At 30.6% G+C, this 25,619-nt stretch overlaps 1 protein-coding gene across 2 annotated transcripts in view; it reads right to left on the reverse strand.

The window, feature by feature from the left end:
* Nucleotides 1-208: 208 nt before the first annotated feature.
* Nucleotides 209-25,619, reverse strand: part of HGF (hepatocyte growth factor) — a 68,288-nt gene continuing 42,877 nt past the window's right edge. For both annotated transcript variants that reach the window (XM_019746907.2, XM_019746908.2), the window contains 9 exons: nt 17,987-18,089; nt 14,554-14,687; nt 9,532-9,570; nt 8,230-8,326; nt 5,627-5,701; nt 4,636-4,782; nt 3,675-3,781; nt 3,407-3,552; nt 209-950 (listed from right to left, as the gene is read on the reverse strand). In XM_019746907.2, the coding sequence (XP_019602466.1) occupies nt 774-950; nt 3,407-3,552; nt 3,675-3,781; nt 4,636-4,782; nt 5,627-5,701; nt 8,230-8,326; nt 9,532-9,570; nt 14,554-14,687; nt 17,987-18,089 (1,025 nt within the window). In that variant the 3' untranslated portion in view covers nt 209-773. The remainder of the gene's footprint in view (nt 951-3,406; nt 3,553-3,674; nt 3,782-4,635; nt 4,783-5,626; nt 5,702-8,229; nt 8,327-9,531; nt 9,571-14,553; nt 14,688-17,986; nt 18,090-25,619) is intronic.

Consider the following 25,619-nt stretch of genomic DNA (forward strand, 5'->3'; position numbering starts at 1 on the left):
TTTAACTTTGTGTGTCATGAACACAGCTTAAATGCTAACCAGTAGAGGTAATCTTCAGATTATATATGGAGGATGAGCTAGTCATTTCTATCTTGGACCTTTCCTTAATAATTCTACTGGTCTTCAGAAATTTGTTTATTTTTTCTTAAGGAAAATCTATAAGTACACACTTTCAGAATATTTAAGGGTTACATTAGATACACCACAATTTGAACTCTAGTGCATGCACATGTGTACCCAGGCATGTGTATATGGGTACATGTTCTTGTAAAATGTATGTGTACCAGTATTACAGGATACATGGTAAGGAGAAACTAATGAAATATAATGTATGGCATATGAAAGGTAATGTAATTTAATATTGAGTTACACTTTAAGGTAAAAATTGTTTTGTGAGAGTAAAATAATGTTTAAGTTATGGTTTATTCATTATTAAGAAACTAACTTTGGAAAGCAGCATAGAGAGATTAATTGATCTTTTCCATTAAATCTTTTATCACCCAGCAATTATTCCTTTGCATTTTTTAATCCATTCAAGTATCTTCAGGAGATATGTTACTACACTTGCATGTACCTTAAGTCACTTCAACATTTACAAAGTAACACTGACAAACAAAAGAAAACACGCATAAATATTAATGAGTATCTTAACAAACATGACACTCAAGTAGTTGTCTTAGGATTGTTTTATGTGACATTTTAATTCCATGTTCTCTGAATCTTCATGTAAAAGAGAGTTGTTTTGATGGAAGCTTCAGTCACAGTTACACCAGCTATAACTGTGGTACCTTATAAGTTAATATAATTTTGTGTATCCATTTTGCATAATATGCTACTCGGACAAAAATTCCAGGACGATTTGGAATGGCACATCCACGACCAGGAACAATGACACCAAGAACCATTCTCATTTTATGTTGTTCACAAACAAGTGGGCCACCATAATCACCCTAGAGAAAAGACATGTAACAATAGCAACAACAAAGTATTATTTTAGAAATAAAAAATTAATAATTCATCAACATTTTCTATATAGATTTGTATCTCAAAGGTACATATATACAGAAAAAGAGAATAACTGCAACTGAAATACGAAGACATAAAATTGATGTATTAGACCACTGGATATCTTTCTATTGAATTAGCAAAGTAAGACTGAGATAAGTACAAAAATTCAGTGTTCTATCATGTGTAGTATTTATTTTTGAATGACATGTTTTCCAAAATATTCACTCATCTTTTAAAGTGTGTTTTGCCTTTTGGAATGCATACTAACCCATAAGCACTAAAAGCTATTTAAGAAGATAGATTTTATGTTTATTTTGATTATCTTCTGATGTTCAAAATATGTTCAACATAGAAAATTTTGAAAATGTAGAAAAATGAAAGTACAAAGTCCTCACAGGTAATCATATAGTTTTAATGAATAAGCTGCCTTAAATATTCTCTTATTTCTAAAATGTTTTTTTCCCTTCCTCCAACCCTGCCCCTTAAATGATCTTAACAAGTGAAATAAAAACTGGTAGTTGATAAAATGATCCTATTTAATATTTAGAAATTGCTTTTCCAGGCATAAGGAAAGAATGTTTCTGCACTTACTGTTGTTATTAGTAGTTAATATGGTTATACTTATACCGCCCATTGTAGAAGGCAGCCTATGATTTTATGGCAATTTTTATATAGTAACCTTGTTGTATCATGAGATATAGATAGCGGATAGATGAAAGATGAATAGATTGATTTGTGTGTATATTTTTATATACATATATATTTATACACATTGTTGTATATAATCATTACAAATGTGCTGCATCACTTCCATGCACTATCTAGCCTCCTAAGATTGTGATGATGGGCTTTTGACATCCTTGTATGAAGAAGAGTGTTTGGGACTATCTTAATTTTCCCACAGCAGTGATCTGACAAGATAATAAACTACTGAAAAATTTACTTCTATAATACAAGTAGAAAGAAGAGAGCTATCAATATTCTGTGAAAGCGGAAAAAAATCAAAGCAAGGGTAAAGTAGAAGATAAAACTAGAGAAAAACTGTTTATTCTAACAGACTTCATATAAACTATGCCATGTGAGTTAATAAATTTGTTTTTTAAATAAAAGTTCCAATGATTACAGATATGATCTCTTCAAAGCAGTTCACTTTGGGAAACTTTCACTAAACATGATGCTATTGCTATATCTCAGAACTTCATGCTTACAGGGCTCTTAAGGTAAGGAAGGAGGGAAGAAGAAAGGGAAGGAGGGAGGGAGAGAGGAAGGAAGGAAGGAAGGAAGGAAGGAAGGAAGGAAGGAAGGAAGGAAGGAAGGAAGGAAGGAAGGAAGGAAAAATTCCTTCTCCTAGCAGATTTTCACTTGTTGTAATGATTACAGTAATGCTGACTTACTGGGGAAAAAAAGTTAAAAGTGGTTATAAACACATACTCTGTTTCTAACCACATCATTTAAAGCTGTTCTAAAAAAATATTTAACTTAGTAAACAATGTTTTTGTTTTCAGGAATAAATCTCAGCTATATATATAGCTGAGATTTATATATATATATATGTATATATATATATATATAATCTGAGATTTATATATATATATATATATATATATATATATATATATATATATATATATATATATAAAACACAAGCATTTCAGTACATATTTATGCTGTGTTCTTAGAGCATTTTCTGTATGTCAAAAGACATTTCACTATTATTGAACTCATTCTATGCTTTGCTACACATAATATTCTATAATTCCACAGCTCCCCGGATTGGAGAGCATGTCTCTTATGTTCAAAATACATCTAAAATAACAGTTGAACAGCTTGTCTATGTAAAACAGGGATAGGAACACTGCCAAATTGAAATAACAGTTGCCTAACAAATGACAGTGTCCAAGCTCTTACATTTACAACTTTGACCTTTTGTGTTTTTTTTTTAAATAGAATTTGTTAACACACACATAGACATATACACACTGGCTTAACCAAAAACACATTTAAAAGTTTAAAACCAGGTTTGTATTTCTTAATAAAATTACTAATATAGTTCATTAAGGGAGAATTTGGGAAGATCACATAAATAGAACAATGCAAACTATTTTATTAAATTCATATTGTGTAGTTCTAATCAGAACAGCTATCCTTTAGAGTTCTGGCTGTATTAGTTTATTTTATTGAGAGATAAATGTCATCATAGTTTGCTGGTAATGAAATGGATAGCCTCACTGTTCAGTTAAAAGAAATATAAAAGTAAAATACAGAGTTATTTTTTCCCAATTCATCTTAGAACATGTTGGTGTACAGTGATTTTTATTTGAGAAAAATAGACAAAACAAACATGAGAAACTGTACTATTCATCACATACTCCTTATTTTAAAAACACTCCTTTTTTACCTCACATGGTCCTGTTACAATATTTTCAGATCCAGCACATATTTCAGATTCATTCAAAGTCACCTTCCCTTGATGATATTGGCTGCATTTCTCATTCCCCATAATAGAGAGATGTGCTACTCGTAATAGATCATCAGAGTTGATCACTAGATTAGTGCAAAAAATGTACAGTTAATGAGCACAAGATAAGGTGACAAAAATAAGAAACAAATACTATCTTTTTATAAAATAAATATGATATCGCCTTATCTTTTTAAAAATAGCTTACATCCAGTGTAGCCCCATCCATAAATACTGCAAGTGGTTTTTTCAGGAATTGTGCATCCATAATTAGGCAAATCAATTGTACTAACAAAATCGTCCAGGACAGCAGGTCTGAAAAGAGAATACATGGTGTAGTACTCTGACTGGATCAATACAAAATTAATACGTTAAAATGTATTGTTAATATTTAATGACATTTAGAGAGAATAAACGGTTATGTGTCTTAAACCAGAAAGAAGAAAATGGGAATGTCTAATATATAATGCAGAAATCTATGCCATGTTTCCCTGAAAATAAGACCTAGCCAGACCTAATGCATCTTTTGGAGCAAAAATTAATATAAGACCTGGTCTTATTTTACTATAATATAAGACTGGTATAATGTAATATAATATAATATAATGTAATATAATATAATATAGTATGATATAATATAATATAATACTGGGTCTTATTTTACTATAAGACCAGGTATAATATAATATAATACAGTACAATATAATATCGGGTCTTATATTAATTTTTGCTCCATAAGACACATTAGAGCTGATTGTCCGGCTAGGTCTTATTTTCGGGGAAACACAATAGTAGCTGGTAGAGAAATGAGTTATTTGCTGATATTTAAGAATAAATGGTCACTGCTCTTTTTTTAATCATTATTTTACCAGTTAAAGTTATCATATAATTACTGTTCAGTAAGCTTTGGTTTTAGAGCAGGCTGAGTAGACCATTGTTCCAACTTCATTTATTCATTTTAGAAAATTTTGAAAATGCCTCAATGTGTGCATGTGTTTACACGCACACACAGTTTACACACACACACACACACACACACATATGAAACATGTGACATATGCTTTTATAATAAAACCACATGAGAGAGAAAGAATAGCCACATAGCTGAAGAAAAAGCTTCAACAATTCCAGTCTCCGTTAAAAATACAAAACCTTTTAAAGGAACTAACCTAGCAAGCTTCAGCAACACCAGATCTGATCCTTCAGGCCCATATACTAGTTGGGAAACATTCAGAACCTGTTTGCGTTTCTCATCTCCTCTTCCATGGACATCATGAATTCCGAGCCAAGCTTCATAATCTTTCAAGTCTTTGTTTCTAAATAAAAATGTAAAATGTAATTTTAAATTGTACAATATTATTCACACATGTTGTTATTTTAGCTTATAAGGACAGATAAATTACCTAAATTTAGAATTTCATTCAAAGTATAATGAACAGCAACACATTTGTTATGTGAAATTCTAACTGCTACAAGCACATAAATGTAGGAAGAACCTATGAATTTGTGAAAATCTAAATGGCTATTTCAAAAAACTTTTGATTATGGTTGCTAGAGTTAGTTATTTGTGAAAAATTTTAAGGTAAACCACATCACATGAAGTATAATATTACTGCAAATTATCCTTTTCATCTCAGTTGTATATGTTTGGTTTCTTAATGGGGCTTGCAGACCTATACTAACAAAATCAGTGTAAACTTGATGAGAATCAGCAAGTAAGCTTACAAATGTTGCCTCCATATCTTTTCCTTAACTAATTTTCATTGAAAATTATTCCCAGGATGATTCTGAGGCTGGCTCTACATAAGAAAGTAGAAATGAGGATTGAAAGAAATTTTTGAGAATTTAGAAAAATAATTTTTGCCTGAAAATATAGAGTGCAAGTATGAGGAGGTTGGAGTAAAAACTGTTTACGTAATTCTAGCAATATTTTTCCCCAAATGAGAGTAATGCCAATTGTGGGAAGTATTACCCAGTAAGTAAATATTAATTAAATCAAAGAAAGTTTTGTTAGCTAAATCTGAAAAATAAATTAATTTGTTTACCCCATGCTGGTCAAACTCTGTTAAATTAATACACATTCTAAACCTAAAAGCTAAGTGAAAGCCATACATATTTTTAAATACTCAAAACAAATAATTGGTTTCAGAAACACTTTACCGAGAAGGGAAACACTGTCTTGCCGTTAGAATCCAACTTTCCTTTATCAATGATCCTCCGCAGATATGTTTATTTCTTTGAGAAAGAGGAAAGAGAAACAAGTAACATCTGTGCAGGAAGGTTGCCTGCCAATTAATGCAAAACCTATGGCAACGTTTGTTAAAAATAAATTCAACTGAGAGAAAAATGTAGAAATTAACCCAACTAGAATAAAAGGATTAATCATTACATATCAGAAAGATATTTGGTGATTATAGTTATTAGCACTTTTCTTCATAATGTAATTACAATTTTATGAAATCAACTTTGTTTTTGTAAAAGGAACCTTGTCACTACACACCAAGATCCCTGCATTGTGAAAGTATGTACTATAAATATAGGATAATTAGAATGAACAAAAACACAAACAACAGAAAAAATGTAGACTTATTTTAAATTCAGTGTTTGATTATGAAAAATGCAAATTTGAGTTTTTATTTAAACCCTAAAAAACATGTGGTGGTAGCAATATATAAAATTTGCACACTACCTCCTTCTTTCATTACCATTCTTTAGTTTTGATATGTTAATTTATAATATTACTGAGTTTGAGTAAATTTGTTCAGATTAAGACCAGCAATATATTATTTCATTTATAAAATTAAGACAATTATGCAAGGCATATCATCTAGGAAATTATAAAATATTTGTAGAGAATAATAAATACTAGTACATTTATTTGATGATATCCCAAATCTGTAAATCCATTATTTTTGGCAGAGATGTGAAAAAAGTACAACATTTCACAATTTACATTTCCAATGAGTACAGATGTTCAGTGCTTGAGAGAGTAATAGAAGAAATTTCCCAGACTAAGACCACATTTATGGCTTGTACCACACAGGAGGATAAGAGTATATATTGAGTTTTAATTTCTATTCCTCTCAGTATGTGTTTTGGAAGAATAACTAAACAGCTGCTGTTACGAAGAACTTGGATTTAAAAGAAAAACTGTTTTTTTCTAAAAGTGTGTAGTACTCTGATCTGATGAAAAACAGTTTTACCTGCTTCTTCATGGAGACTTTCAAAATAGTATCCTTGTGTAATCTCCTATTGGTAATAATAAATTCAGAAATGCATGCCTCTTTTTTTCCTAGATTTGTGAGATTTGCAAAGAATCACTAATTCAGAGACGTGGATTCTTAAACCATTTTCTATAATAAAGAAAATGAAATACTCCCCCTAAATTTAGTCTTCATTAAATCTTCATATTGCACAATTAGCTTTAATATTCTGGTGAGTTTCAAAATTCTATTTCATATTACACACCTAGAAGAGCTACACTATACTTTCAACATACATATTTATAAAATTTGATGATTTACTCTTTGAAAGAAAGACATACTAAAAGAGAATTTTAGGCCATCTTCTACTTGGTGTATATCAATGGATATAAATTCTATGTTTGCTAAGAATTGGATTATTCATAAAAGAAATTCAGTCGTAAGTTGTCTCTATTCTACTTTAATATCACTGTGATTTAATTGTAGTAAAATTTATGTTTTCTTACTTTACTCTAGGAGGCTAGAGGTAAAGGAACAGGGAGGGTTTCCCCAAACAGGAGATATTTGAGCTGGTATTTGAAGAATGAGAAGGATTTTCCAGGTATAAAATATACAACATGCAGTAGAAACAGCAGCACAATGGCTCATAGGAAGCAACGTAGGGTGTCTTGAAAACAAGGGAAAATGTGGCTAGAATTCAGGTGAATTTTGGGGTATGTTACGTGATGAGTTTCCACTAGAGTTAGATGTTGAAAAGGATATTTTAGCATTCTGATTACCATATGGTGTAATATATGTAGTATGTGTAATATATGTAGTATAATATACGTAGAAAATTTTAAGATCAGATTTTAAGTTAACTCCCATTTTCAATATTTAATTCTTGTAATATTGTTATAAGCTTAATTATTAAGCTTAATAACAACAGTATATTTTGCAGTCATTTTACATAGAATATGTCATTGATTCTTAAAAGCACTGAGAAATATACAGGTCAAGATTTTTTTATTCATACTGAATATTATAATAAACAAGCTATGCAACCATCAGTGTTGTTTGTGAATATTTTTCTTAATGATAACATATTCTAAAATTTAAATTATTGCTATTTAATTAGTATGACAATGAAAAAAGTAAAAAATTATAAACAAGTATAAAATTTCTGATAAGATCATGCGTAGGCATGTTAGAAAATAAAGTCAAAATATCCTAGTTTAGGAAATTATTATAATAACATATGCATTAGAACTAGTATGGCAATATCAGAGTATAAGTTCTCTGTGTAGTTGTCTTGATTAATCAGAACTTGTGTCACATGTAAAATAATGCCAACACACATGTGACCTTTGCGAACATTTCAAGTCACTATCTCTGGAGGCAAAAATTGCAAAATCTAGGGCTCTTTGGCAAGCAGAGTGTCATCAGCCCCCTCCTGTGCCCATCTCCTATGGGTGCCCATCTGGAGGGCACAACCTGCATCACCACATATGGCCGTACTGCTGGGAATACGTCTTTTGCAAATAAGCCAAATATATATGATTTGTGTCTGTTAATAATTACCTGTATTTCAAACTAACCATCCATCCTACATTTGTTCGTGTTGGAATTCCATTTACAACTCGCAGTTGTTTTGTTTTGGCGCAAGATATTACAGGATCTAAAAAGAGGACAAAACATAACATTTTGACAAAAACATTTTGAAATCCTCTTCCTCTCAGCTTTCTTAAATGCAGTGGTAACTATACAAATGTAACTATTGTAATTGTGTCAGTACAGAATTTTTTTTGGGGGGGAAAGTAAATCTTATCACTATGGAGCCAAATCAGGCACAAAATGTTTGCTATCCTCATTTAGGTAGACGAGTAACACAGAAAAACGGATCAGCTCAAGGTTAACAGCGTTGCCATGACAGTGACAGTGGCTTTGCTCACCCAGCACTACGAACAAGTTCTTCAGATCTAATGCTAATTGTATTTCCCTCACCAGCCTCAACGTAAAATAAAACACTATTAACTGTAGTGGTTATTTCTAAATGTCAATGGAAATCAAGAGCTTGAGTGAAAAAATAAAACACTATATTTGGTTTATTACTTCTGAAATTGTAAAGTAAAAATGCAGAGCCATTTTGAAAGAGGTTACCAACATTATATTTACTGAAACTGTATCCAAATGACATTATTATGTCTAAATCACTATATCCAAATGACACAGTACAGAATTCTTTCAAGTAAACATTTCCTGACCTTCCGCTGTGTCCCTTGCCTTATCCTTTCTACGCCTTCCCATGGTCTAAAATAGATTTCCAATAGTTTCTTCAGCTTGGAACAAAGCAGGTAGTCTTTTAAATCAAAACGTTTGAATAAATTCCTTTAGCCCAAGAAATATGTAAAAATTAAAAACATGTAACTTTCAACAGATTTTCTTAAATTCAGGATTAACTGAATCTCTCAGATTGTGTCATCCTTTGCCTAGTAGAGTGCACAAAGAGCTTTAAAGACAGAGCATGACAGAGACACTGCGTAACTTTGCAACCTTCAGGTTTCATTTTGACATTTTCATCTTTGTTTAATTTAAAGGAAATAAAGGTTCATATATACATTTTGCCTGAAATTAAAAGCAATGTAAATGCTTTCTCAAAGTTAACTATAACATCTATTTTCTGATAGAGAATTGAATTTTGGTATTTATTATACAGTTGCCTTTGTAACCCCATTACATATGCACATAGAAAAAAAATAAAAATAAATAGATTAATTTACTTTTATGATGGAAGTTAATATAGAGGTAAGATATTTTTCTATGAAGAAAATAATGACATTTCTGAGACTCAAATATACTATATATTTTGAAATATTAACTTACGGTCTAAATTGACTATTGTAGGTGTAGTATCACCTTCACCTGTAAAAATAAATATATACATATAGGTATAATCAGTAGATACATATTTCTGTTATATATAACCAAAGATATATACTAAAATTCAAATATCCATGAATTCGATAATTTACTAAAATTCTTGACATTTTATTCAAAGATAAAGTGTAATAGTACTCTTTTGAGTAATTATGTATCACTTTTACTGGACAATATTGAATACACATGCCTACTGGTATCGGGTGATATGAGGAAAAGGCCTGTTTTATGACTTGAGACTCCATTGGCTGCTTCAAGGAGTGGCCTCATTCTACAAAGATGCCCAACACTGTACACCAGGAACGTTTCATTAAATAGCCCCAATGCTCACTATTGCTTGCTTGTGCCATTCATATATATAGACTATGGTTTGTTTGTTCTTTACTGTAATTTGGCACATTTACATTTTTTTCTGAAAACCACTTTTTAAAAAAATATGGTTGAGTATAATTGAAACTTCACAGGCTTCAGACAACTTCAAAAATTCCAGAAGATAAAAATCAACGTTATAATTGGGAAAAGAGGGATAACAGAATATAATTTTGTTTTGTTAGAATATTTCAAAGATCGTTTTTTCCAGATGGTAGTAAAAAAAGAGTATGGAAAAAAGAGAACACCAGAAACTGGAAATTAATTCTGACTAAAACCACATAACTTACTCCTTTTTCATAACCTCCCTACTGGGGCTTAATTGCTACAAAGTGAGGCTTGGAAGATGCTAGGATTTGAAAATACTTACACAGTAACGAATGAGGCATGAGACATTTCCTGCAGTTTAATGTCTGACTGTTCAGAATTGATGGCATAGAGTTTAGTCAGGTACTGTTAGACCCAGCTGGTTGTTAATCCCTGGAAATGCCCTGAGCTCAAATAAACTGGCAACAAAACAATAATGGCATATGGATTCTTTGTAATAGATGCAAATTTAATTGCTATTTATGGAGAATCTCCAAAGAATCGATACCTGCTAAAGAGTTTTTCTTAAGTTCATTTACCAGATCTAGACATTTTAAATGAATAGGGAAAAGGCGAACATAAATTTTATCATTTCTCTTTCCCTTTAGCTTATCCTGGAGGAGGGTTTTGTCTTAGAGCTTAGGTTAGTGCTTTAATTTACAATAAGTACAAATTGAGGCCGAATTTGTACTTATTCGAAGGACTGAAGCCGAATATGGGTCATTAAAACATCAAGGATATTGGTTTTTCCACACAAGTCAATTACTAGAAAATTCTAAAATAAAAAAACAGGTATTTATTCCTTATGTCATCCTTATGAGAAAGACCAGATTATTTATATTGCATGTCAAGTTTCCTGTTTCTGAGCATCAAGTTAATAGGTAAACAAAGTATTAGTTCACCATTGTATCTCACTAAAATATTTAACTTTAAAAAATGTGTAGATATTGTAAATTATGGACTTTAATAATTAATTAATAATTAATATTATACTATTGATATTATTACTTGAGTATATATGTGTATATATATATATATATATATATATATATATATATATATATTTCCTCTGAGCCAATATTTCTCACAATTTAGAATAAGCTGAAATACCACTTAAAATCAGATTTCTGGAGAGTATGGGTTGAAGGCTAAATTATGAATTTTTCAAATGCGTCCCAGTTACTTCTGCTGCATGCTATGAGCAAAATCTTAAAACACTGCTCTCTAGACATTTTCCATTTTACCATCAAATACTATTCTCACTTTTTCTCATTTGCTTTTCCACCATTAACTCCACCACAGTACTCAATTTGAAAAACCATATATATAACACAAATCTTATGTTGTATTGATTGAACTTTAAAGAAGGAAAACAGGTCAATGGTAAAAGTTATACCTATGGAAGAGTAGTTCTGTGTGTGTGTGTGCATGTGTGTGTGTGTGTGTGTGTGTGTGTGTTTGTATGGCTTCAGAATCAAATACAAACTCTTGCTGAAAACAAACAGAATCTTTTAATATATTCTTAAATTTTTGATTCGGGTTCAAAACTTTATGAACATCACATATTTCTCCAGGCAGATATCTATGTTCCCATCCTCATTATATATTCTAATGTTAATATGTATTTCTTAAATGATTATATTTGCAAGTATTTACATAAATGTCTCCTCTCAACACTGAAAATAATTTGAAGGTAAGAAATATTGTTTATATTGTTGTATAACTAACATGTTATATAGGGCTTTGCGTATAATAGAGCTTAATTTCAAATTGTTAATAAATGAATAAATAAATAAATAAATAAATAATAAATACAGACAGAAATGGATGTTACTTGCCTAAGGCACTTACAGTAACAGAGCTAGAATTCTTAGCCAGGAACCTAGAGTTGAAGCTCTTAACTATACACGCTCAGTAGTTAAAACTTAAGATTTTTCAAAGATATATTGAGTGTATATGGGCATAGACAAATGTATAGTTATATCTACAGTTTTATTTTTACATATTTGATAATCTTAAAATATATGTTAAATATTATTTTGTACGCAATTTTAAAAGGGAATAAAAACCTTTAAATGTTTTGTATGACAAATGTACAGTGCAAAAATGACTTATACAGTCAGTGCAGTTAAATAAATAAGAACTCAGATCTTCTAAAGATAAATGTTATTAGCCTTTCACCAGTGGGAAAATGTAAATAAATCCTGGCTATAAATATGAGTTAGAAAAGTGACAGTGTAAAAATATTTATTGAAATTAATGTTCAGAATACATTGAAATAAAAATGAGTTATCTGCAATAGCATTTAATCAAACATAATACCTTGAAGACTTTCAACTGCACATTACAACTTTTAGTTTTAAAATGTTCGTTGCAAATGTTTTGAAAACTTTAAAATTATTTGAGTCCTGTGTCAGTTAGAGTTATAATATAAAGCACATTTCCCTTATATTCTACAGGAACATTTTCCTCTATGTGCTAAAGTTAAGCTACTGTGATTTTTATAAACCTGGAATTCTGCAGGGAAAGAATTAGAATTCTGGTATAAAAGCCAGATCATTGATTTTGTTTCTTCTTCCTAGATCATTGGATATTCTATTAGCCTCTATTATTCTTAATCATAGAAACTTCATGAAAAGTTACCATGAGGTAAAAGTAATATTTTAAAAAAATAATCCTTCAGCCATTTAAAAAAAAAAAAGTTTGTGTGCCTGAGACGTAGGTTTGTTTGCTTATTTTAGTGTTAAAACTTGAAAGATGTCTTCTATACATTTTCAGGACCTATGAATCCCTAATATTGGAAAAGTAGAACCCCAGGGAAACATTAATTAATTTGAAAGGCGATGATTATAGCTGATGAAATAAAATATAAAAATATGAAAGAGTATTTCTTTGCAACCATAAATATTTATTATTATAGGTAATTTATTAAAAATAGTTTGGGAAGTTCCAAGTCTTAATTATAGATACACTTTATTAACACTGTATCTAAGAAGTTTTCCTTTTTATGCTAAATATCATGAGACATGACTAGTGTTTCCACCTAAGGTGAGAAATTCTCTCTTTGATTTGACATACATTAAGGAAAAATATAGACTTGTATTTTTATTTCATGTTTTACAGCAAACATAATTTCTTCAATCTAATCTCTAATTTTTAAAGTGGGTATTTTTGCTGCTGTTTTCAAGGTACTTGCTACTGGCTTTGTCTCACAAAAAAAAAAGTCTTAAAATACACTCTTACTCAACTTATAAAGGTGTGTCCTTTTTTAAAAAAGAAGGTAGATTAACATAGTGTTTAAAGATGTTTGCTATAACATGGAGCTGTGAGATATGTAGCATAGTACAATGAATCCATGCTACTGACGCAGCTTTATAATAAGGCTTTTTCACTCAATAGCGTATTGAGGACATATTCCTATCTGACTATCAATTGCTCTACATCAGTGGATCTCATTGGAGGTTATTTTGCCCACTCCATGGGGACACTTAGCAACATCTGGAGATATTTTGGATTGTCATGACTGGAGTGACTGGTGGTGCTATTGACATCTAGTAGGAAGAGGCCAGGGACAGCAGTAAACATCTTACATTGCACAGCACAGCCTTCCATGAGATTTATCTAGCACAACATGGCTGTAGTGCTGAGGTTGAAAAATGCAGGTACGTTTCCCCAATCTACTTCCAGACAGGGTTACCATTTCAAACTGTAACACAGTATTGATTACCCAGGCCCCCACTAATATTGGGTGTTAACAATCGTTTTATTTGACAACCTGCTAGGTGGAAATTATTTCTTAAGTTTTATAGTTTCATTTTTCTCACTATTAAGTTTTAATGTCTTTCATTTGTTTATTAATTATATTTATTTTTGAAAATTAATTTTCTTCATTATATCCTGAATTATCTCATCTTTTTCTTACTGATATATAGGAGCTCTTTTATATGAAGAAAATCAGACATATATATTTTACATATATCTTTTAATTTACACACTAATATTCTTTTAAAAAAATAATCTTGGGCCAGAGAAGTGGATGGAATACTCTAGGCTTCCTATTTGGCCAAAGAAAAGAGAAGATGATGGAAGCACCACTATTTCAGGTCTGTTCGTTGGTCTCTTAGTGGGCTGGGGGCTTTGCTGAGAGCTTGGCTACATTCAGAAACTGAACAGCTAGCATTCGTGGTGGGGCATGGAGAAGTCATTCTAGAACAGTCATATTAGAACCACGGCCATTTATTGTTTCTGGATTTCAAATGGAAATCTCCTAAGGGAGGGAAATCTTCTTTAAATGGTGAGCAGAATGTCTCCTTGTCTAGATGAAAAATGAAAAAAGGTGTGTGTGTGTGTGTGTGTATGTGTGTGTGTTTGTTGCTCTCTGGAGTGCCTCCTCACTTGGGGGTCAGCTGCAGCCTTCCTATATTATTTCTACCTCCGATTAAGGTATCAATTTAAAGGAGATGCAGTATATTTAACATATGTCATCTAAAAAAGATCACTAATTATACTTACAACGAGAAATAGGGCAGTAATCCCAAGGAATAAGAGGATTCCCGGTGTAACACCAGGGACCATGGGCGTCATCATCAGGATTCCGGCAGTAATTCTTATTCAGCTTACTAGCATCTGGTTCCCAGAAGATGTGCCTGCATAAACAATAAACTCTGAATATCACAAGATGCTTATTTTGTCCAACAAAAACAAAATGTCATCAAGAAGATATAATCCTAACACATAACTTTCATTATAGATACAACACATGCATCGACTAGTATAAATTTCGGTTACTTTGTTTGAGATTTAGTTTGTTGTTCTAACGGTTTCGAAGCATGTTTTCTAACTCAAGCATTTGGAACAGGGATGCATAATTAGCATAGATAACATGAAAGATTTTGTGACTTTACTTCTGTTTAATAATTGCAGTGGCAAGGTAACAATACCTTTGTGCATAGAAATGGAGAAACCTTGATAAAAAAAGAGCAGAGAATAAAGATCAAAGCTCTAAAATACATAAAAAATATAAGCCATTGCAAAAGTATTCTTTTTATATTTCAGAAACACTTGAAGCATCACTAGCCAAATCACTATGACAAAGTATAAGATATATTAAAAAATTAATAATAATGTGCTAACAAAATAGTTAAATTTTAAAATACTACTCGTCATAGAGTTACAAAATACATTTTTTTCATAGATAACTGAGTAATACTTTAGCTTTTCTTATTTTATATCTTAACAAAATTTATTACAAAGAAAAGCAAAAATATTGTATGTTATTATATAAAACCATGACTACTCATATAACATCAACATTTATATTTACCTCAATAACGTTAATGGAGTCAAATTCCACATGGCTATCCTAAGTTATGAAAACTATACACCTAACTGGATTTGTTTTGGATTATTCATTACTACAATGTTTCAATGTAATTAATATGTCATTTTAAAAATCAAGAAGAGTTTGGATGTGGGAACTTGGATTATCTTTCCAAACTTAGGTTCATTTTCTGGAGAAATAATAACAGCAAGCATGTATAGTACTTACTAAGTGCTAGATTCTATTATATGTGATTTACATGTAGAAACGTCGACCAACAAAATGAAACCTGCTCTAAGATGATGCTATTATATATTTGAGGACACATGGCTTATAAGCAGTAGAGCAGGGGTTTGAATACATGACTCTTTCCAGAGTCAATGTTCAAAACCACCATGCTGTATTACCTCCTTACTCAGGTGTAGTTTGTTCTTGAACCAAAATGGTACCACACAACTTAGTCATACATCAATTTTGTACAAATTTTCTCCAAATGACTTTAAATTATTTCCATAAGTCAAACCAAACCCAATTAATTCATTATTATAACCACAGTGATACCTGAATAAATATGTCACATATTTCCAATAGTATGCTGCTAAATGTTTAACTGGCACTCTGAGGTGTGTATGAGGGGAGTCTTTATTTGTTGTTCATACTGATTTCTGTGGTGTAAATAATTTCACCATAAAAATGACGACTTTCCTATGTGAGATCACTGAAGGCAGAGTTGGTACAATTATCTCATATTAGTCCATAAGAGCTAGATCCACCACACTCAATTTGTAAAAATAATTTTAAAAATAGCAGTGTTGAAATCATTTAATTTCAATCATGCCAATTCTTGCTTAAAATTATTTAATGAATGCTTAGGATAAAATTGAAACTTCTTACCACAGTTTACAGGGCTTTGTATGGTATTGCCACTGGAGAATTCCTTCTCTGTGGACATTGACCAAATTACACTATGTTTCAACCTTACTAAAAATATTTCTGATTTTTAAACACTTCAATCTTTGGGCATTTGCACAAGCTATTCCTGCTGCCTGACGTACTCTTCCTCCTACATTTTCTTTTACCAATTCCTACTTATCATGTATGTCCCAACTAATGTCTCTTCCTCTAGGAAGTCTTCCTGACTATCTAAGGCTTGGGTTTTTCCACAGCATAAAATACGTGATTTCCCCCTGGCATTTATAATAGTCTTGGCATTTCCTGTTCTCTGGCATTCCATACTAGAGTGTGAGATCAATGAGTGCAGAATTCTGCTTATCTTCGAAGTCCTAGAGCTACGGTGTCTAACATAGTAGCTACCAGCTACATGTGATTACCGAGAAATTGGTATGTGGCTAGTACAAATTAAGAGGTGCTATAATTGTTAAAATACACCAGGTTTTGAAGGTTTAATACGAAAAAATGTAACAGACCTCATTAATAATTTTTATATTGAATACATATTAAAATTTTAAGAAGCTTTAAATATGTGGGATTAAAAAATATATTATTAAAAATAATTTGCCTGTTGATTTTTACTTCTTTAAATGTGGCTATTACAAAACTTAAAAGTACATGTGCAGCTTACATATGTGAATTGCCTATTTACATCAGAGAGCACTGCTTAGAACTGTCACTGTTTATGAAGTAAATGAATTGAAACAATATCATCCACTAGTTAGTACATTTTGGAAAAAAGTAAAGGCTTTAAGTTAAAGTGGGACTGGATGCAAAATGACTCAACTTCTCTGAGTCCTAAAATTCTTATTCACACATAAAGAAATATCTTGGATATAGCACTGTGATGGCCAAATGAGACAACAACTCATGTAAAACAATTGTGTACTTGATCAAATGACACTAACATTTTTATCTTTTAGTCTAGTGCATATATTCTTGGATATTTATTAAATATTGGTTTTACGTCACAACTATGTCTCATACTTTTATAATTTCAATCACATTAGCATTATTGCTAGGGTTGAGTGGAAAATAACTTATTTTTCTGTGAATATATCCAATGTCAAAATCTCTAATTCTCTGAAATATATAGATTTTTTTTCCAATTACATATACATTCCTTTAATTATAGAAAAATTTTGTATGTCAAAATCAGGCTATACAAGGAATTACGTCTCGCTAAGTTTCTAGTAGTTAATTGGATATTAAGGTATGTATGTACATGAAAATTGTAACTTATTAATTTTTCATGATTAGCAATTAATAATTAATTATGAGAAATAATAATATAATGTACTATATGAAACATGAGCTTTGCTACTTAATTATACACTGTCTTTATCAAGTTATATAATTGTTTTCTCAATATAACCGTATCTTGCTCAAAGATGAAGCTAAAATGTGTGCCCACTTTTTGTTACTGTTCCCCATGGCACCTATCACAGAGCAAAACATACAGTAAATGCTCAATAAATATGTGCTGGATTGACTAACTTATTTAAAAGTTTGCTACTTAGAAATTATTACATTGAGTTCCACGAATCATCAAACTAATGTTTTTGTTAGCTTACAATGATACACAAGTAATGGAAAGAAATAGCAATATACATGAATATACCTATTTGCTGTTATCACTACATACTAACTATTGAAAGAAATATATTTACACACCGGTGTAAGTCTTCCATGTTCTTGTCCCACATTGAACATGTTAGTCCAGATCGTGTTTTGGATAAATTGCCCATGTAATTTTTGCCATTCCCACGATAACAATCTAAATGTAAATACATGGAAAAACACACACACACAAAAAAAAAAAAACACAAAAAAACAACAACTAGTAAATACTAGGGAGGATAGAACAAAAACATTTTTATAAGCATATAAGTTCATGAAAATCAACGTAAAAATTAAAGCACTCTGAAATTTGTACAAATCACAGATTTAAATATTTCAAATTACAATATCTTTATTTTCAGCCAAATTTCTTTTTCATTAAAATGAGTTTATGCAGCAAGTTACACAGTATTTTTTTTTTAAAAATCAAATACAAAATTAAATGAGTGGCTCTTAGGGACACCAAAGAAATGAGAATTTTTAGAATGACATATGTATTTCCCAACATTTTTTTCTGAAAAATTTATGCCACAGGAAAGAATGATGTAATGAATAATCATGTACTCCTCACATTTGCTCTGTTTTGGTTTTTATCTTTCAGGAGATTCTCGAGTCACTGGAACCAACTGTTTTGCAAATGCTCTTTAATTTCATTTTGTCTTTTTATTTTCCCAAAAGTAAAACCAAGTTTAAGACAGGGATATTGCATAGGTGATATTTTGTCCTATTCAAAGCATTATATCATGCAACATATGATATCAGTTTGTTTCATGATTGGTGGTGAGTTTCATAACTTGGTTAAGTGGTGTAAAGGAAGAACTTCTCTTTGTATATAACAATAACAACAAAAGAAATTGTTGTGGCCTTTGAGACAGATTAACATCCTATTGTCAAACAATTTTCACAAAATGGCTTTGGCATACTTTGATTAATTTTGCATGAAGTAGTACTATGCTGGTTTTAAAGTAGTTATTTTTTGATTTCCTATACTTTATTTATTAGCTGTCATTCTTGTCAATGAGAGCATTTCCTTCTCCCCTACTCCTTCCATTTAGGCATTAGTAGTACCAGTATTAGTTACAATGATAGTAGTAGTAATACTAGTACTAGTGGTAGAAGGAATAATATAAATATGGATTTTTTTAATTCAATGTGATATATAATCTATTCCTGTTATTCATTTTGATGCTCAAATTGTTCCAAATTTAGCCAATAGGAGCCACTTTAAACTGGCTCCTGCATCTTTCATCATGTCCCATGTGGTTTTATTTTTTACTTTTTTTCACTTGAGCAATTTGTGTTCTGTTAAGCATTGATCTAAGTGTCCATATTCTTAATTTTTAAAAAAATCATGAAAAGAAGTCAAGCTCTTCCAAATAAGTTGCAGTTCTACATCTTAAAGGAAACACTATTTCATATTTTGAAATAATAACATGTATTTAAAAAAGTGATTATCTGTGAAACATTCTTAATTTTTATATGAATAAAACCTGTAGATTTGACTATAAAATGTTATCTACAAGTATACATCAACATTGAGATCAGTCTCTGTTTTAAACTTTGTAAACTATAGTATATTATCATTGGTTTTGAATACACTCTGTTATTATAAATAATAGGTATAAATCCTAATAAAATTAAAAAATATACCTATGTATAGAATACACATATATACATATATACTATGAATATAAAATATTTGTATATATATATTCTATACATTATTATATCCCATTCTTTATTACTAGTAGTAAATTCATTTATTTATTACTAATAGAATATCAAATATATACTTTAGTGTCTTGCTTTTTTTTTGCTTTGTTTTTTTAAAATTAACAATATACTTGAAAATCACTTGATATAAGTTCATGGAGAGTTTTTTCATTCATTCTTTTTTCATTGCCTGAGTTTATTTGGGTTATTCTGCTAGTACAGAAAATGCTGCAATAAAAAAATACACTTGTATATGTTTTTGCATACGCTGGAGCTATATTTTGAGGTATTGGTAGTGCATTATTGGGCTAAAGGGGGAATGCATATGTTATTTTATTATTATAAAATTCTGTTCCATAATATTGTACCATTTTGTACTCCTGAGAGCAATGTGTGAGAGTTCCTTAGCCCATATATATCTTCCCAAAGATAGTGCTTTTTAGCTTTTGAATTTTGGGGAATGCATATTTGAGAAATGGAAGTTTCATGTTGTGAGACATCTCAATACTTATATTTTACTTTTCTCTTGTTATATGTGAATTTAAGCACAATTTCATATGCTTAAGGGACTTTTGATATCCATTTTTAAAGAAATCTTTTTGTTCATGTATTCTTCCATTATTTAAAATTTTTGGTCCTTTATTTTTCAATTTCAGCTTTTTTCCATATTAAAATATTTTCTTTATTTATGTATGATATTCAAAACTTATTTCAATATTGCTACTGTCTTTTGAATGTTTGTTTTGTTGTTATTGTTGTTGTTGTTCTTTTGCCATGGTAGGTTTTTGATGTCGTTTATATATTTTTTTTTATTTTTTGCCTCTAGATTTTGAGTGTTAATTAGAAAGCATTTCATCACATCTAAGTTATAAAGGCATTCTTCCAAGTTTACTTCTAGTATTTATATGGTTTCCTCTTTTACATTCACATCTCTAATCCATTTGGAGTTTATTTTCAGGTATAGTATAAGGCATGAATTTAACTTTATCATTTTTCCAAATTGTTACCTGTTGATCCACTACTACAGTTTAAAAATTCATTTTTCATTCAGTGATATATAATGTCACATTCTTAATATAATGACCCCCAGTAAACAGTCTGCTTCTGGACTCTGTGTTTTGCTCCAATTGTCCATTTATTCATGGGCTAGAACTACACTCTTTTAATTATAAACTGTTCATAAAATATTTTAATGTCTGATGTTTAATTACCTCTAATCACTTTTTTCCAATGTTTTCCTTGGTATACTTACATATTTATTTTTATAGGAGAACTTTAGAATCAATATGTTTGGAATCAGAAAAAGACTTGTAGATCTATTTAATAACATCACATCAAATTTATTAATTAGCTTAGGTATAGTTTATGTATTTATAATGTTGGGTTCTCATATTTAGGATAATGAATCTTTTTCTACATGTTAAAGTACAGTTTCATGGCTTTTCAAAGTGATTTAAAATTTTATTACATATATTTTGCACATATCTTTATAAGTTTATTCCTGAGTTTCCATCTATTTTGTTACTAATATAGATGTAGCTTTTTATTTAATTAGATCTTCAAACTCATATATATAATGCTATTGATATTTGTACATTAATTGTATATCCTACTACCTTAGTGAAATTTTATATTACTTGAATTCAGTTTTCCAACTATATTACTATTATATCATTCACATAAACAGAGGTCTTTTGCTTTTTTACCCAATCAATATGCTTTCTTATCTAGTTGTATGCAATAATATCTCCAATAGACTGTTAAAGGGAAATACAATAACTTATATTTACAATGTTAGAGATAGCAGAGATTCTTGTTTTTCTTTTCTTTTACCTTATTACGAATGTCTCTAATGTTTCCTGATGAAGTAAGTGGTGGTTGCTTTATTGAACCATTCACCCAAATTTCATTTAGTATCTGTATATTAATATTAACAAATGAGATACTACTATAGTTTTATTCAGTGCTGTCTTTATCATGTTTAGGTATCAATGCTATAATTCTGTCATAAAAATAATTTGGAAGTGTTACTGTATTTGTTAAGCTACAGGGCAATTTATTTAGCATTGAGATTATCTGGTCTGTGAATTCATCAAGACATGGTATATTTTTGCTAGAGTAGTTCATTAACAAATTTGTATATTTTGTCTATAAGAATCAGTCTATTTAAACTTTCTATCTCTACCAGGGGCAATTCAAGCCATTTCATTTTTATTTTCAAAGTTTTTTTCCATGATGTTGTATAAAATAGCCTCTTATGTTTACTACTTTTCCTATTTTAATGGTTATCGCTCTTGATAATTATATTTTATAATTAAATGATATCTATAACATACATTCTAAATAATTATATTTTATCATTTTTAAAAATAATTAAGCCTATACATATGCTTTATATATGTGTGTGTGTATAGATAGATAGATGATAGATAGATAGATAGATAGATAGATAGATAGATAGATAGATAGATAGAGATGTTCCTTTCTTGAGACAGCAGTTGTTGTCTATTTTATTAATTTTTTCAAAGAAACATTATTTTCCTTTAGTCATTAGTTCTCTTTTTCTTTCTCTGCCTTATTAACATCCGCTTTTATCATTGTTTCTTTTTTCTTTCTTATATTGCTTTTGTTTTACTTTTCTCACCAACTCCTTGAGTTGTAAATTTCATTGACTTGTCTTCATTATTTATGATATTGAAGTAAATATTTAAAGCTGTGAATTGTCTTCTCTCTACTGTCTTAAGTATATCTTATATAATCTAATAAGTTTTATTGGTATTTTTAAAGAACTTCTGCAGTTTCAGTTTTTTAAGAGTTATTTAATATTCAAATAGAATAGCATATATATACTAATTCGGGTACTGCAAGATTTGAGAAACTTTCTAACTCATCAATCTATATGTCAAACTTTTATTTTCTATTATATGGAGAAGGATAAAAGCAACATCTTTCCGTGTGTGTGCGCGCACATGTGTGTGTGCATGCATGCATACATATCACACATGTAACAATGCATACCATTACCTTGGCAATATCATACAATAGCATAACTGTATGTTAATATTTCACAACCGAATGTTGAATTGGCTAACAGTGTCTCTCAAGTAGGACCTCTCCATTTTAAAATTGCCCCATGGAGCCTACACCTTGTTGCATGTATTATATACAATATTACTAAAGAAAAATAATATGTTAAAAAATAATATGTTCAAGTATTAATGAAAGAGAGAAAGTGTGGTGTAATAGGAAGGTCATTTTAAGGAGAGTTAGATTCAATCCCAGCTGTGTTAATTTGAGGATTTAGGCAAGGTATTTAAATTCCATGAAACAAATGTCTTCATTTATTCATGTGTGTACTTATTAGATAAGCAATAACATCTGCTTGACTTCCAAAAGGCAGAATTTTCATATTCTATTACCTGATCCTTTGGTGAGTGCAGTATATATATTGTACATAAAACTATCTTATTCTCTTCAAGGTTTATAAATAGACCTTTATTCATTTAGAGATTCCAACAGTATTGCTTTGAGAATTCAAGATGCATTTCTTGAAGGCATTAATTTAATTTATTTTTTATATTAGTTTCAGATTTATAAAACAGCATAATGATTAGACATTTACAACCCTCACAAAGTGATAACCCAATCTACTACCCCTCTGACATTGTACATAACTGTTATAATATCATTGACTGTATTCCCTATGCTGTACTTTATATTGCGTGACAACTATATGTATGTGTACATATTTACATATTTAATTATAGTTGACATTCAATATTATTCTATATCAGCTTAAGGTGCACAGCACAGTGGTCAGGCATCTACACAATCTATGAAGTGATCTCTTCGATAAGTCTAGTATCCATCTGGCACCCTACATAATCTATACAACACTATTGGTTATATTGCCCATACTGTATTTCACATCCCCATGACTATTTTGTGACTACTAATTGGTACTTTCTAATCCCTTCACCTTCTACCCCATGTCCCAACTTTCCTTCCATCTAGCAACCATAAGCTTTTTTCTCCATATCTCCACGTCTATTTGTTTTGTTTGATTGTTTATTGTGTTCTTTAGATTCTATGTATAAGTAAGATCGTATGGTAATTGTCTTTCTCAGTCTGGCTTATTTCACTTAGCATAATATTCTTTAGACATCTTACTGAATGGGAGAAGATTATTTGCCAATGATACCTCTGATAAGGGGTTAATATCCAAAATTTATTTTTAAAAATCATACAATTCAACACCAAAAAAACCCACAAAAACACCCAATTAAAATATGGGCAGAGGACATGAAGAGACATTTCTCTAAAGAGGACATATAAATAGTCAATAGACATATGAAAAGATGCTCAAAGTCACTGATCATCAGAGAAATTCAAATAAAAACCACAATGAGATACCACCTCACTCCTGTCAGAACGATTGTCATCAACAAATCAACAAACAAGTGTTGGCAAGGATGTAGAGAAAAAGGAACCCTCGTGCACTGTTGGTAGGATTGTAAATTGTTACAGCCACTATGGAAAACAGTATGGATATTCCTCAAAAAATTAAAAATAGAACTGCCTTATGACTCAGCAGTTCTACTCCTGCGTATTTATCCAAAGAAATCCAAACATTAATTCAAAAAATATATGTACCCCTATGCTTATGGCAGCGCTATTCATAATAGGCAAGATATTGAAACAACTGAAATGCCTATCAATAGATGATTGGATAAAGAAATTGTGGTACATTTATACAATGACACATTACTCTGCCATAAATAAAAATGAAATCTTACCATTTGCAACAACATAAAAGTTTCTTAATACACACCAGAAGTTTATAAAAACAATTGTTATAATCTGCCTCTATCATTCATAAATTATCAATAATTAAGTGAACAACACAGGGACAAAGAAGATCCAGTTGGTACCAAACCTCCCCTAGTCATTGGTTTTAATTTTATTTCCAGCTGAGCTTTTAAATCTGCCAAAGAACAGTGAAACTGACTGAAAAGGAACTCATCCCTTCTTCCCTCTACAATTGTGTCAGTTTTTCATGTAAAATGTCACTGAGAAAAAAGTTAAGGATGGAAGAGTATGTATAGGGCAAAAAAAAATCTATGAAATGAAGCTTTAAATTTGGCTTAGCCTTTTTGGGATAATTCAGGACTGACCATGACTATAACCACCAAAATTATATTTAAGTGAAATAATATGATTATTTAAAACTCATAACTCTGAATTCATGGATACCAATGAATGCCCAGAGCCCAACATTATTATTAATCTTTGACAAATGATTTCTATTTTTAAACCTATTTCAGTCTGACTTTTCTCTACTACTTTTCCCTGAAACAATTATCTTCAATGGCATCTATGTTTCCAGGTACAATGGTGATTTTCCCAAACCACCCTGCTACACAGCCTCTCCACTGCTACCACTGCTAACTCTCAGGTCCACGCCACTCCCATCTCTTGCCTGAATTACTGAAACAATCACCCTATGCAATTTTAGCCCAATAGCTCTGTAACCTCATCTCCTGCTACTCTCTATCGTGTTCATTCTGTACTAGTCACAAGATGTGCTGTTTCTTTCCTTGAAACTTTTCAAGCACTCTCCCATTTCATGTCATTTTCATTTGCAGATTTTCTCTACTGAGAATGCTTTTTATAAATGTTTGCATGTCACACATGCTGTTCCCTCACTTATCTCAGTTCCTCCTTAAATGTTACCTTAATATGTAAGATCTTCCCAAACAATTAAAATATAAAATACCAACATGCCTTTCTCCTAACTGAGACATTTTTCTTTCTAGCACTTACTACAGACTAACTTACAATCCCCACCTCCTTTTTCATTTTGCTTGTTTTCTGTTTACTAGAAATTATTTCCATGGGGTCAGAGAATTTTGTTTTCTTTACTGGTATATCTCCAGTGCCTAGAACTGTGCCTGGCACTGGCACACAGTAAAAT

This window comes from Rhinolophus sinicus, linkage group LG09 (assembly GCF_036562045.2).
Source record: "Rhinolophus sinicus isolate RSC01 linkage group LG09, ASM3656204v1, whole genome shotgun sequence".
Classification (NCBI taxonomy): domain Eukaryota; kingdom Metazoa; phylum Chordata; class Mammalia; order Chiroptera; family Rhinolophidae; genus Rhinolophus; species Rhinolophus sinicus.